Source organism: Podarcis raffonei, chromosome 8 (genome assembly GCF_027172205.1).
Source record: "Podarcis raffonei isolate rPodRaf1 chromosome 8, rPodRaf1.pri, whole genome shotgun sequence".
Classification (NCBI taxonomy): domain Eukaryota; kingdom Metazoa; phylum Chordata; class Lepidosauria; order Squamata; family Lacertidae; genus Podarcis; species Podarcis raffonei.
Genome location: NC_070609.1, coordinates 81,708,707 through 81,724,274, shown reverse-complemented (window position 1 = coordinate 81,724,274; position 15,568 = coordinate 81,708,707). Strand labels below are relative to the sequence as shown.

At 48.3% G+C, this 15,568-nt stretch overlaps 1 protein-coding gene across 1 annotated transcript; it reads left to right on the top strand.

Annotated features, from left to right (window-relative positions):
* Positions 1–4,733: 4,733 nt before the first annotated feature.
* TMEM82 (transmembrane protein 82) lies at positions 4,734–14,757 on the top strand. Its single transcript, XM_053401135.1, is given in 7 exon segments — positions 4,734–4,929; positions 4,932–5,036; positions 5,114–5,186; positions 6,504–6,678; positions 8,310–8,718; positions 11,729–11,916; positions 13,373–14,757. Coding segments are annotated over 7 exon segments (1,233 nt in total). The 5' UTR covers positions 4,734–4,748; the 3' UTR covers positions 13,475–14,757.
* The last annotated feature ends 811 nt before the right edge of the window (positions 14,758–15,568 follow it).

Genomic DNA, 15,568 nt, shown 5'->3' with positions numbered 1-15,568 from the left:
TTTCCGCAACATTCTTAAGAGAAAATGTGATGAGGAAGGAAGCAAAAATCTCAGATGCAGCACCACATTTGGACTCCCCTGGCACAAACACACTGCCTTTTTAGCAGACACACACACAGCTTTTCCCTCCCTGGTGCCTTCGCTGACTATTACACAATAGTATATTTTATCACTTGGTATTGATTGGCTCTAATTGCTCTGTGCGATTTTCATTTTGTGGTCCGGCTTACGAGCAGAAGCTCTTCCGAAAGCTTTTTAGCCGAGGCTTGCACCAAGGGTTATGATGCCTGGCACATAATAATGAGTGTTGCAGGCAAAGTACCTCTAATTGCTTTTAAAGAAGCACTCTAGGTTCCATTTTCATTCAGGCAGGAGGGTCAAAGCATATTCTAGCTGAGAATAGGTTGCCGGACTCAATGGATCTAGCAGATGCTTCCATTTTTTAACATGGCAGAAGGAGCTGCTTTGTCACCTGCAGAGGGCCTTGACTTCATCACTGCAGCCCTAAGTGATTAACAAGATATCCCCAAACCTCAATTATTATTTATTACATTTATATATCACCTTCCCACCTGCCCAGTGAGCTCTAGCTGGTGTACATGATTAGCACCCTTTGCACCAACTGTAGGTGGTTTGTGGGAGCAGAAGGGAGAACCTGAGTCCCTAGGACCAGAAATTAGCATGAGGGCTCAGAATGCAAAGGCCAAACAGAAGTTAGCTCAAAGGTCTGCCCGGCAGACTTGCATGCTTCCATGGGGGTCTTCTGGCACCAGAACTGACCCTGCTGCCTTTGTACTTGTGTGGGACTCCCATTTTCCTTGGTCCTTGCAAAATATTTTGACAGAAAGCTTGTCACGGAGGGCTTGCATGGCAGTACGTACAGTAGTACCTCGGGTTACATACGCTTCAGGTTACAGACTCCGCTAACCCAGAAATAGTACCTCGGGTTAAGAACTTTGCTTCAGGATGAGAACAGAAATCATGCTCCGCCGGCGCAGCGGCAGTGAGAGGCCCCATTAGCTAAAGTGGTGCTTCAGGTTAAGAACAGTTTCAGTTTAAGAACGGACCTCTGGAACAAATTAAATACTTAACCCAAGGTAACACTGTCCTGGCAGTGTCCCTTGATTTCAGTGGAGATAAACTCAAACTCAGGACCAACTGTGCACTTGGGGAAGACCCTCTTAGCAGGAACCACCTCAGGATCAGAAAAAAGGAGCCTCACCCCTCCACAGCTCACCTGAGATGGGACTTTCGAGACAGTATAAAAATTCAAGATACAAACTTCCCCTGACTTCCTTGGTTACGGTCTTTACATATACTGAGTACTATAGGAGTCAACTCGTAGTGGCTGAGGTCCCGTTACACAAACCCCCCAAAATATTTGAGGGCTCCTCCCAAGCTGATGGGCATTGCCATTCAAATGTGCGTGTGCCACATCATGTGATCAGTTATGTGGAGCAGGGCTTACCTGAAAACCCTCAATATTTTATTCAACTTGGCACCCCTGCTGAGTACAAAAATAAATATTTGTTACACAAAGGGGAGTGGTTTCTCTTTATCTGACAGCCTTAATAAGAAGCTTAATAAGAGAAAAACTACCAGACTTTTAGAAGACATCTGTTTAGGGAAGCTTTTAATGTTTAACAGGCTATTGTATCTTAATATTTTGTTGGAAGCTGCCCAGAGTGGCTGGGGAAACCCAGCCAGATGGGCGGAGTATAAATAAATTATTATTATTATTATTATTATTATTATTATTATTATTGTCAGAGGCTCAGGAGCAGAAGAGCAGGGGAGAGAGCAAATAGAGAGCGGAGGAGAGGAATCCGAGGGGAGCGTAGGGGAATATGACAGTGGCCCGAGAGATTCCATGAGCTTCTCCAGCGAATCAGAAGATTCCCAGAAGGGGGCGCCTATGGTAAGGGCGAGGGGGGTCCCAGGGGGGACGCTCCATAAACAAGGGACCAGAGGGGACTCCCAAGGGAGCAGCGGAGGATCAGGACCAGTTCCCCCACCAGAGCACAGTGGGGGGGAAGAGTCACATGAGTCAGGACCAGCTTCTCCTCCAGCGGGGAGAGAAGATGAGTCAGGGGTAACCACGCCCCCATCGGGAAGTGGGGAAACGGAGGGAAGGCCAGGTCCAGCTAGCCTCCCCGAAAGAGGGAGCAGTGACACAAGTGTAACGGTCAGAAGGAAAGTGGGAGGCTGCGCGCGCGCGCCAAGTTCAAATGTGGAGGAGCGAGGGACAGCAGAAAACCCGGATTGGGAGCCAGGTCCTAAAGCCCGAAGGAGGGAGGGGGAAGAGTCAGGGGACTCAGCGTCAGAGGAGTCTAGGAGGGCTGAGACTCCGACTAGCAGGAGGACCCAGAGAAAGAAGGAACAGAGGAAGAGGTGGAGTGAGGCTAGAATCTTAAACTGGTGTCAGGGGGGAGGAGATTCAGATGGGACTTCGACGGTCTAAGGTATAGACGTAGCGTTGCGCGCTGCGCGTCTGGAAATGAAACTGAACTTCAATAAAGACTTTTTTACTTGAGGAAGAAGCAGCGTTGGTCTTGTGTGAGCTGGGACCTTGGGCAGCGCTGACAATTATTATTATTATTATTATTACCACTATTATTACCAGTTGGAACCCTGCTGATTTACAAGGCATCCTGCTGTTTTGATTGACAGGTCTTTGTTACATTTTGCTTCACCATTGTGCAAAGGGAGCTGGGCTAGACCGAGTGAACTTTGGCACCTGGGGTTTGTTTCTGGTATGCGGTGTGTCCAAGCAAGGGCTCGTGTTCGCCCAGATGCATTTATTTGCATGCATTTGTAATGTGTGCTATGCCGTCTGTCGGAGTATGCATAAAAACCCACGTATCACAAGTAAAACAAATGCAGCTCTGAAGTGCTGTGGCCTAAAAGTTGTCTGTTGAGAAGAAAAATGGCTTCTGGGGCTCAGGCCCGCATGAGAGTCCTCCTCCTTCACTTTGTTACAGTAAAATCTGGGTGCGAGGCTGCTCTGCCACCCAGCTCGTCGGACTAAGTCCGCAGGTCCCTGCGGAGGAAAATGAGCTCAGCCGGAGACAGGAGCAAGCTGCAGAAGATTCAAGTTTATTGCGCAACAGGTTCAAGGCGAGATTGAACAGCGAGAAAGGGGTGACATGAACTTTTGAAACTTCCCTCCATGCCCCAGAATACAGTGCAAAACACAGCCCAGTTACATCATGAATACATTAAGAAGAGGTTGGGTTACACAGGATTAACATATGGAGGAGGGAGGGGGGAATATGCAGAGCTGGAGATATGCGCAGATAAGCACATCCTGAGTACCGGTGATGAGAAGACAATGGTCCATGTACTGGCATTGCCTGGAGGAAAGGCTTGGCAGAGTGATTTGACAGGATTAGGGTCTTGACACCTTGCTTGAGGGATTATGGAGGACAGGGGAGGTGTCATGGAGTCCTAGAGAAATTGAGCAAATTGGCACGTTGATTTTCTATGAATTTTATAGATTTTAGTCCCTTTTGACATTGACAATTGGAAATAAATTGATATATTGTAGCGAAGGAGGTGAAGAAGACATGCCCCCCCTTCCGTATCAATTTAAAGTTACTCACCAGTGATGCGAGGGAAAAGCACTCTGCATATGCTCAGCAGCACTTCCCTACATGATCTCCTTTTTGGCACCTGCTTTTGTAAAGAAGGGGCTTCTCAGAAGAGGCTTAAGGGAGGCAGCAACAGGCAGAGATGACAACACCTGCAAGAACATTTTGCAGCTGGTGTGATGTTGAACATGTTCAATCTTGAATGGAAAAGATATAAGGATGTTAACAGACTAAGTGAAGTTTATAAGACTCCTTACGGGGTCCTCGCTGCGAGATCACATTCACCCGGTGCTATACCAGCTGCACTGGCTCCCGGTGGAGTACAGGATCAGGTTTAAGGTGCTGGTTTTAACCTTTAAAGCCCTATACGGCCTAGGACCCTCGTACCTATGGGACCGCCTCTCCTGGTATGCCCCACAGAGAAACTTACGGTCTTCAAATAAAAACATCTTGAAGGTCCCAGGCCACAGAGAAGTTAGGCTGGCCAGGGCTTTTTTGGCTGTGGCTCCGACCTGGTGGAACACTGTCACAAGAGACCAGGGCCCTGCGGGACTTGACATCTTTCCGCAGGGCCTGCAAGACAGAGCTGTTCCGCCAGGCCTTTGGCCAGGGCACAGCCTGACTCCCTCCCTCGGCAATCTTCGCGGAGCTCTGGCCCAATGGTTGCCAGTGGCTTGAATTAATTAATTTTATAATGAATGATTTTAGAGTGTTGTTTATGCTGTATTTTTGTACTGTTTTATTGTTGTTAGCCGCCCTGAGCCCGGCTTCGGCTGGGGAGGGCGGGATATAAATAAAATTTATTATTATTATTATTATTATTATTATTATTATTATTATTCTTTGGAAAGCCGTTAAAAGGATATGCATGGAAATTCAACCAAGGGGAAGCGAGGAAGTCACTTAACAATGTTAATAAGTGTCATTTTAATAAGGTTATGATTTATGTTTCTATGTTTGTTTATTTGTTTTCGTTTATAATTTTGTGAAAAGTAATAAAAAATTTGAAGGGAAAAAAGAACAACATTTTGCAGTTGGGCTGGAGTTCAAAAACCTCATTGCCTTAAGTGTTTCCCTTTGCTTTCATTCTGGGGAGCTGCAGCTGCTGCTACTAGTACTGGCCCAGGAAATGATTTTCCTGCTTCTCCCCAAGCAGAAATGGTTGTGCAAGGGCTCTGGCTGAGCGGCCTCCTCCCCAGGAGGGGCCAAGAGGCAGCAATGATTTACCAGAGCAGCAGCAACACAAGCACAAGGTCCCTGGGCTCTCGCCAGCCTTCCAACAGCAGACCTTTGAGCCTGCAGCCGGGAAGAGGAAGGCCAGACCCACCCTCCCCCTGCCCCACCGCACCAACATGCTTTCCAGTCTCTACTCCTACCTGCTCTCCTGGCTGCCCGCCTTCCCCAGCCTGGCCTGGGGCTCCGATCTGGTGGACTCCGTCTTGCAGGGTGAGCTTCTCCTCCTCCCGGGGGGGCTTCCCCACCCACTGAGCCCTACCCCTGTTCTGACCTTTGCTTCCTTGCAGGGCTGGTGGGTGCCTGTGCCGTCTCCATCCTGGGCAGCCTGATGAAGATTTACATCTACATCAACTGTTTGAAGTGAGTGCTTGTTAGGCAGAGCAGAGATTTCTAAACAGAGAGCCGCTTCCTCAATCTGTCCTTGCAGGCGGCCCTGGGGTGGCTATTTACCCCTGCAGGGCTCTGATAAGGTGCTGGCTAGGTGGTGGAAGGAAGGAGCCATAAAGACCAGCAAGCCGATCTGCCTAGTGTCACGTTTGCCTCCTGAATCCAGATGCTTTGATGGCTGTCTGTCTGCAGAAAGAATCTCAGACACTCCTATTAATTCAATAGAGACAAGCCCAGATTTTCTGCTCCTGCGAAGTTGATTGTCTCTGGTCTTGCCTTTGAGGAACCCCCCTTTAAGATCTGGTTCATGTGAGCTTCCACCAATGCCATGCTTTGGAGCCCCAGGGATCCCTGGGAGTTAAATATTGGAGTGGCAGCATCTTATCTCCAGGGCAGGGCGCAAGCATGGCCCCACCTGGGCAGTGCCCAGCTGACTTCTTTGTACGCTGGCTGGCGAGATGCCTTTTGTGTTGGTGAGAATAAGATTGCCGGGCAAAGATGCCTTCCTTGGCATTTCCTTAATCTTTTCAGCTTTGGAAAACAAAGCGGATGAGCACAGGCAATGGAAAACGATATTCAGCAGTGTACCAACTATTTTTCAGAGGATGAGGTTGTCCTTTAGCCGTGATTCTTTGTATGAGGACAAGGGCATCGCAAACACATCCCTATGGATTTGGGGACGGTTTCGGTCAGGGCTGAACCGGGAGCTTAAATAGGAGCAGGTTTCATTTGATCTCGGTGACCAAACTCAACTTGGGAAATGTGAAATGATCACAGAGGACCTGAACACGCCCCAAGATTGATACAGGAAGAGGCAGCCAGGGAGTTTGCGTTTGCCAGCGAACAAACCTTTGTGCGTTTCCAAGGGTCTTTTTGGAGCCAAGCCCCAAGAAGACCCCTTTCAGGCTCCAGAAACAGTACAGAAGAGGAGCACCCCCTCTGAGTATGTATAGAGTCCCATGCGCAATTTACCCAAAGCCTGTGAAGGTGGATTGTTGCAAGGCCAAAGGGTATTGCCAGACATGCGTGAGCCCCCAAACCTCTCTGCCCCTGGGAGAGGCAGAAGATGGTTCTCCTGGAGTAAATGCAGGGGATATCAGGTTCCTGCCAACCTTGGAGACCCTGGTGGTGGAAGAAGCCCTCTGGGCTCTCCTGGAAGTACTCAGATGGGACTCGGCAAAGGGAAGGTGTGTTTACTCCATCTAGTCCCTGTAGCTTCCTGAGTTTGAGCTCTCAGTCCTGAGCGGAGAAATTGCCTTTCCCTTCTTGAGACCCTCATTTCTGCCCCAGCGACCCCGACCGGCAGAAGGAGAAGGAGATCATCCGCAACCAGTGGCCACTGCTGGACCAGCTGCATCTCCTGGTGCTGACCGGGACCTTCACGGTGGTCGGCTATCGTGTGGCTGCCTTGGTGGTGCTGGAGTTCTCCCTTCGGGCCATCTCCACCGTCCTCTCCCTTGACAAGGTGAGCGACTCTTTCTTTCCCTTTTCCCAGTATATCTGAAGGAGCGTCTCCACCCCCATTGTTCTACCCAGACACTGAGGTCCAGCACCAAGAGCCTTCTGGCAGTTCCCTCACTGCGAGAAGCCATGTTACAGGGAACCAGGCAGAGGGCCTTCTCGGTAGTGGCACCCGCCCGGTGGAACACCCTCCCACCAGATGTCAAAGAGAACAACAACTACCAGACTTTTAGAAGACATCTGAAGGCAGCCCTGTTTAGGGAAGCTTTTAATGTTTGATGTATTACAGTGTTTTAATATTTTTTTGGAAGCTGCCCAGAGTGGCTGGGGAAGCCCAGCCAGATGGGCAGGGTATAAATAATAAATTATTATTATATTATTATCATTATTATTATTATTATATTTCTTCATGTGCGGGCTGAGGTGGGACCACATGCCTGCTGTGGAGGGGAGCCGGGGAACCCCCAAACAAGCACCTGAGTGGAGTCAAAGTAACCAGGAGCCCTGCGATAGAAGGAAGCGAATTCCTGCGACAGTCGAGATTTATCCTGCCATTTGGTTGGAGGGATTTTTATTTATTTATTCACTGCATTTACATCCCAGCTTTTCTTCCAAAGAGTTCAAAGTGCTGTACGTGGTGGTTCTCCTCCCATTTTGTCCCCACAACATCCCTGTGAGGTAGGTTAGGCTGAGGCAGTGACTGGTCCCCAACGTCCCCCAGTGAGTTCCATGGCCGGGTGGGGATTTGAACTCTGATCTCCCTGGTCCTAGTCCAACACACTAACCACTATTATTTATTTCTTGAATTTATATGCCGCCCTATACATGGAAGTCTCAGGGTGGTTGACAGAACAAAATCTAAATCTAAAATCAAAATATATATAATCAAAATAAACACCCCCCCATACACTGCCACCGTCCATATCAATTAATATATGAATGTATGGGAGTACAGTCGTACCTTGGAAGTCGAACGGAATCTGTTCTGGAAGACTGTTCGACTTCCAAAACATTCGGAAACCAAATACAGTGGTACCTCAGGTCACATACGCTTCAGGTTACAGACGCTTCAGGCTACAGACTCCGCTAACCCAGAAATAGTACCTCGGGTTAAGAACTTTGCTTCAGGATGAGAACAGAAATCATGCTCCAGCGGCGCGCTGGCAGCAGGAGGCCCCATTAGCTAAAGTGGTGCTTCAGGTTAAGAACAGTTTCAGGTGAAGAATGGACCTCTGGAATGAATTAAGTACTTAACCTGAGGTACCACTGTAGCGATTTCTGATTGGTTGCAGGAATCTCCTGCAGCCAATCAGAAGCTGTGGAAGCCCCATCGGACATTCGGGTTCCAAAAGAACGTCCGCAAACCGGAACAATCACTTCCAGGTCTGCGGCATTCAGGAGCCAAAAAGTCCAAGTTCCAGGGCGTTCAGGATCCAAGGTACGACTGTATATTACATTGCAGTTTTGTGAATTGTTTCTTTCTCTCTCTTTCTTACACACACATTTGTTCTCCCCCCCTTACTTTCTCCCTTCCCCCCTTTGTATCACTCTATTTCTTTATAATTGAAATTATTTCTATAAAAAAAAATTAATATACACTGCTACCATCTCTCAATTTCCACTGGGATCCTGCAGGGGGTGCACAGCAGCCAGCTCTACCTCCTCTGCCAGTACTCCCTGGGCTGCGGCATCTCCTGCAGCCTCAGTTACCTCCAGGAGGGGGCGCCCCACCGCACCTGGAACCTGCTCCTCAGCGTCGGCCTGGCAGGACTCTTAACTTACTATGTCTGGCGCCTGACGCGCCACATCTTCACCATGTACGAGCTCCACTGCAAGGAGCGCTACTGCGGGGCCTGCCTCTTCCTCCTGACCACCTGGCACGGCATCCCTCGCCTCCTCTGCAACGCCCTCAAGGTCACCTTCGTGGTGGCCGACCTGGCGGCGGTGGCCCTGATCAACCGGGACTTCCTCACCACCTCAGAGGCCATCCGCTTCTGGACCCCGCTCACCATCTGCTACACGCTGCTTGTCATCTACATGCAAGGTGAGCTCCTCCTCTCCTCGTGGGCCTCTGGCTCAGTGGGCAAGATCTTTGGGAGGTTGTTAGGTGTGGGCGGCCATTGGCCTTTGGCTTCCTTCCCCAGCAGCAAGCAAGCAGCACCCTCCTGCAGAATGGTCCGCTTCTGGCACCTTCCCTTCCTGGAGCGGTTGGAATGTTTGCGAACGTTCCGTGGCATCACAGGCCATCAGAATAATGTCTGGTAAGGGGGAAAGTCCCCAGGTGCAACTCCTGGCATTTCTAGCTAGGGGGATCTTAAATACAAAGATCCATTAAATACAAAGATCCCTTGTAGATCCGTTCCATCAACGGTGTCTCTGAAAATTTTTACACATCACTTGGGAAGACAGGCAAACTAATGTTAGTGTATTGGAAGAAGCAAAGATCACCAAAGCAATGATTCTTCAACATCAACTTCGTTGGACTGGTCATGTTGTGCGGATGTCTGATTATCATCTTCCAAAGCAACTACTCTATTCCCAACTTAAAAATGGAAAGTGTAATGCTGTTGGTCAACAAAAGAGGTTTAAAGACTGTCTCAAGGCAAATCTTTAAAAAGTAGGATAAACACCGACAACTGGGAAACACCGGCCTTTTTATATTTTATATTTTATATTTAGTTCATTTTGAAAAACCAATTTTGCCTTATAGACATCAATGATTATACATCAGTGCTTATTCTTAAAGCCTTTTTCTAAAGTCGACCTAAATTCCCTTCCACGATTTCCTCAATTCTCATACAAATAACAAAACAAAATAAAAGCAAAACAGATTATAATTATACACCCTTTGGATTCCCAAACTCCACCCCCCCTTCCCGGTTCCAATCCCCAATAATCGTCTTTTTTCGAAGAGAGAATTGGACTGGTTCTGCTGAAGATACAATCGTGGAATTGTAGAGTTGGGTCCTCTAGTCCCAACACTATTCAGCAATTCAGGAAACGTTTGCTCCATGTGGAGCTTGAACCGGAAGAGACTGTTCTCACTGAGCTATCCCTACAGCAGGGATGGTGGCCTGTGGCCTTCCGGATGATGTTGTTGTGACTCCAGCTCCCAGCTCCGGCCCTGACTCTTGCCCATGCTGGCTGCTGGGACCCGGAGTCCTGCAAGGTCTAGATGGCAGCACAGGTTCTCTGTCCCTTAACTAGACCATCACTTGCTTTTACTGCTCCAGATGCCTCCATCACTACTCTGTATCCATTTATTGCAGGGATGGGAGAGCCTGTGGGCCTCCAGATGTTACTGGACTCCTCCAGCTCCCATTATCATCCCAGACTACTGGCTATGCTGGAGTTGGGAGACCAGCATCACTTGGTGTCCAGAAGCTGCCAAGTGAGCCCAGGTCGGCCACAGGGCAGGGACACACAGGAGGTACGGAATGCAATTAGCTTTTATTAACACAGCAGCAATGACAAACCTAGACAGCATCTTAAAAAGCAGAGACATCACCTTGCCAACAAAGGTCCATATAGTTAAAGCTATGGTTTTCCCAGTAGTGATGTATAGAAGTGAGAGCTGGACCATAAAGAAGGCTGATCGCCGAAGAATGGATGCTTTTGAATTATGGTGCTGGAGGAGACTCTTGAGAGTCCCATGGACTGCAAGAAGATCAAACCTCTCCATTCTGAAGGAAATCAGCCCTGAGTGCCCACTGGAAGGACAGATCCTGAAGCTGAGGCTCCAGTACTTTGGCCACCTCATGAGAAGAGAAGACTCCCTGGAAAAGACCCTGATGTTGGGAAAGATGGAGGGCGCAAGGAGAAGGGGACGACAGAGGACGAGATGGTTGGACAGTGTTCTCGAAGCTACCAGCATGAGTTTGACCAAACTGCGGGAGGCAGTGGAAGACAGGAGTGCCTGGCGTGCTCTGGTCCATGGGGTCACGAAGAGTCGGACACGACTAAATGACTAAACAACAACAACACAGCAGAGTCCTCTGGTTCACCTTAATCCAGCTGAGAAGTTGCTGAAACTGACCACTAGCCCTTCACTTCCCCCTCTAGCCTCTCACTCTGGATCCCTCCTGTTATGTACTGAGTTGAATAGGATCCAAACTGCAGCAGTCTGATTGGTCCTAGAACAATAGGATCCAAAAGGCAGCAGTCTGATTGGTCCTAGAACAATAGGATTCAGAATGCAGCAGTCTGATTGGTCCTAGAACAATGCAGCAGTATGATTGGTTGGCAGGAACTACCCAATCATGCTCCAGATAGAAGTGAATCCACAACCTGATTGGCTTACAGTAGAATTCCGGAATTAGCCAATCATGTGCAGCCCATTGTGTAAATAATGTATATAAAGCAGATACTTTGAGGGGACATTCATTCATTCCTCCTCACCACTATGAGCTGAATAAAGAGCATGAAATCACTTTGCGACTCTGAGTATATTTCACCTCCCAAGCAGATGAAGGCTGCGTCAAAGGGGAGTGCTCATCCTCTGCGCCTGCCTGGCCCAACGCTCAGCAACGTGCAGGATTCTAATCGATTGGGGTATCAGAGGAGGAAGCGAGCCAGCAGGACCGAGACTGCCCTGCTGCTGGGAGCAAGGGCAACCTCTGACTGCTCTCTTTCTGAGTCTGTGCTCACACCGTGACGCTCGGCCTCAGATCGTGTCCTGGAAGGTGCCTCCTCCTCCTGACTCCCCTGGATCACTCAAACTCCCTGCTTCCAGCACCTCCCAGCTCGTCCCTTCCCCAGACTGCTCTTCTGCGTCCCACCACCAGGACCCAGGATCTAAGTCGTCATCTTCTGCTTCTTCCCTGGGGGTCTCTTGGGCAGGGGGCTCCCACTGCTCTTCCTCATCCAGCCAGTCCTTGACACTTGGAGGACCACAGTTGTTCCCCATCCCTGCCTTCTCATTTGCAGAGTGTATCCAGTGTGAGTCTTTCTTAGGTTCATTAATTTAAACAAGTCTCCTCCGAATAGTACTGGCATTGTATATAAGTTGACCAGCAGAAACCTAACCATTTTATCTTTCCTTTGTCCAATGGCAGAAGAGCAACGGCAGAACCCCACAGAGCAGATGGCCTACCAGACGGTCTTTGTCAGGATGGGGGGCCTCCTGATCTTGCTGATGACCGTTGGCCGGTGGATGGACATTGTGAACGTCCTTGTTTCACTGGTGGGGGAGATCTGGTGCCTGATGCGGGCGGGAATTATACTGGATATCTGCAGGAAGCAGGTGAGGAGGAGCAAGAGAGTGTTAATAATAATAATAATAATAATAATAATAATAATAATAATAATAAATTTTATTTATATCCCGCCCTCCCCAGCCGAAGCCGGGCTCAGGGCGGCTAACAACAATAAAACAGTACAAAAGTACAGCACAGACAACACTCTAAAATCATTCATTATAAAATTAATTAATTCGAGCCACTGGCCACCATTGGGCCAGAGCTCCGCGAAGATTGCCGAGGGAGGGAGTCAGGCTGTGCCCTGGCCAAAGGCCTGGCGGAACAGCTCTGTCTTGCAGGCCCTGCGGAAAGATGTCAAGTCCCGCAGGGCCCTGGTCTCTTGTGACAGAGTGTTCCACCAGATTGGAGCCACGGCCGAAAAAGCCCTGGCTCTAGTTGAGGCCAGCCTAACTTCTCTGTGGCCTGGGACCTTCAAGATGTTTTTATTTGAAGACCGTAAGTTTCTCTGTGGGGCATACCAGGAGAGGCGGTCCCGTAGGTACGAGGCGCCATCTGGAAGGTATTCCAAGATGGCAGTGGGAAGGGAGAAGAACAGTGGGCTTTGTTGGGGTGGGAAGTCTGAGGGACCTCAGTGGAGGCTGCCACCACCTTGGGGGGAGACAATATTTAAAAACCTATTAAAAAAAACATATTTGGAAACAGTCACACTGAATCATACCAGAGGTCCACCATTTTGTCACATGGAGGTCTGGAAAGCTCTGAGTTTGAGGAAGATGGTGAAAGCTGATCCATGGGGTTTCTCTCCAACATCTGCTCCTGTCTCTAAACTCGGAGGACACATTTCCCGCTCTCCTGGCAAATAGCCTGTCCCTTCCTTCCCCAACCTTGTGCCCCTCCAGATGTTTCAGACGCAGGCAGAGATGGGAGCCACAGTCCAAAGTGTCTCATGGCCACCAGAGCTTTAGGAGAGACGGGATTATATATACACAATGAATGTGTCTAATCTCCTTCAAAATGCCACATCCTGTGATCATGAGCTCCACAAGTTTAACAGCTATTTCATGAAAGAAACGCTCCCCTATGCCTGTCACAAATCTCCTCCTAATCATAGAATCATAGAATTGTAGAGTTGGGAGGGACCCTGAGAGTCATCTTGTCCAACTGCCTGAAATGCAGGAATCTCAACTAAAGCAGCCATGGCAGATGGCCGTCCAACCTTTGCTTAAAACCGCCAATGAAGGAGAGCCTTCCATCTTCCGAGGGAAATCCGTTCTACTGTTCAACAGCTATAACTGCCAGAAAACTATTCCCATGTTTACTCAGAATTTCCTTTCTTGTAACTTGAAGCCATTGGTTTGGGTCCTCACCTCCAGAGCAGGAGAAAACAAGCTTGTTCCCTATTCCTTGTGACAGCCCTTGAGATATTTGAAGATGTCATTGATTTGCTTTCTAGAATCTAATATTTCTGTTTGTTTTCTTTTGTTTGTTGTGGCACTTCAGGATTATTCTCAAAGGTTCTCGCCCTCAGCTTCTGCCTCCCGAAAGCCCTCAAGACACTACAAAGACCCTTCAAAATCCCACTCTGCAACGGCAACATCCTGAAACACAGCACGGGCTCTGGAGGAGGCTGATAGGAGCCACTGACTGCAGGCCCAATGTGGGGAAATCCTAGGGGCTGGATTTCATCCCAATGCTTGATTTCATCTGATCCACTGTACTCTGGACTCTCTGGGCCCCGCATTGGATGTGGGATACATATTTCATGCCTGTCACTTTACTAAATGGTGACTTATTTATTTCTGTGCTAGTTGTTGCCTTGCCCAACTGCATTTCCCCACCCCATTAATTGCAACCCCCCTACCCCCCAATTTAAGCTATCTCCTCTCTTGAACAAACAGCCAACCCTTTTTAAAGTCAGCCTGCTATGGGAATGCCACCAAAAGAACACATACTGAACACACAGGGGCTGGTAGGTGGACAGATTGCACCAAGGGATGATGTGCTTCATGTATGTGTGTTGCAGGGGGTGCTGAAAATGTCCCCCCTTTGTCTTAAATAAACACTAAAGTACTGTGCTGATAGCTAAGGAAAGAGCTGGTGTGCCTAGGGAGCAAAGGCTTCTGATAAAAACTGGAATAAAGCGGATTTCTATTTTGAGTTTGACCAAACTGCAGGAGGCAGTGGAAGACAGAAGTGCCTGGCATGCTCTGGTCCATCGGCTCATGAAGAGTCGGACACGACTAAACAACAACAAATATTTATGTGAAACTCTGGAGTCTTTTTCATGCTCTCTGCACGCCCCACATTCCTAAATAAAGTTGTCCCCCCCCCAGCCCTTTTTCTCATCCGTCATTCCTCCTGCATCTTCCTATGTGTGTCGTTTCAATTGTTTGCTGAAGACGCACCTTTTTCCCTGGCCTTTGACACCTCAGCTCAATAGATCAATAGATGTGTGTGTTCAGGATCCACCCTATTCGCATGACAGTAGTAATTTGTTTTAAACTGTTTTTAAATTCCTGTAACCTGACCTGGATCCTGACAGTGAGCAGCAGGTAGGAAATTGAGATGATGAGAATAATAAACCATTAACAATAACATTCATGCATCAAAAATGAGTCTTGGAGCAGCTGAAAAACTATGGGATTATATTATGGAAATAAGATTTTTTGTAGATCAGAGTCCAATGTGCGAAATGTTGCCTGTGGTTGGAGTCGCTTTGCTGTTGAGTGGTTTTGGGGTTTTTTTGGCATTTAATTTCCCTCTCCTCAGAGTTTACTGTCTCCTTCTCCACACTCAGACGCTACTGAATAGACCCAGGTACTATGCTTGCTAAGGTTCTCACTTTCTGTATCTGCTTATTCCATAATACATTTGGTAGCCGACAAGACTCTTTGTTACTTATGAAGGGGCTAACTTGCAAGAATGGTTATCAAACCAGAAGTTGGCATGGAGTGTCACCCGTCTCCCTACCAGCAGAGATTCAGCCGAGGCCACCTCGCTTCTGGAATACATTTTTGCACCAGCGGGGCCTGTTACTGTTTAATCATGGATTCATCAGCCACCTGGGTGATTATCTGTATTATTGTGGGTTTTTTAAAAGCTGAATTGTCTGGGAAAATCCAGACATATGGCAGCCCATGTCGGAAGTGTAGATTTTGGTGAATTTCAGCTCAACAACTTCTGTGTCCGGATTTTCACTTATACCACGGTGGTAACACAAAAGTAATTTTATCAATAATAAAGCAGAACATAGTCATTGTGGCTAGCGGCTACTGACAGCCCTTATCCCCAGTGCATTTGTCTAACTCTTATTGACTAGCCACCCAAGGACCTCCTTAACCAGGGGTCAGCAAACTTTTTCAGCAGGGGGCCAGTCCACCGTCCCTCAGACCTTGTGGGGGGCTGGACTATATTTTTTGGGGGGGGGGAATGAACGAATTCCTATGCCCCACAAATAGCCCAGAGATGCATTTTAAATAAAAGCACACATTCTACTCATGTAAAAACACGCTGATTCCCGGACCGTCCGTGGGCCGGATTGAGAAGGCGATTGGGCCAGATCCAGCCCCCGGGCCTTAGTTTGCCTACCCATGTCCTTAACTCTTACCCATTGAAATTTGGGGGTGGGGGTCTTTAGTGTGCTTAACTAACTTGTAGCTGCACTTTGTGCTACAAATGCCTTGCTGTTCAGGAAGC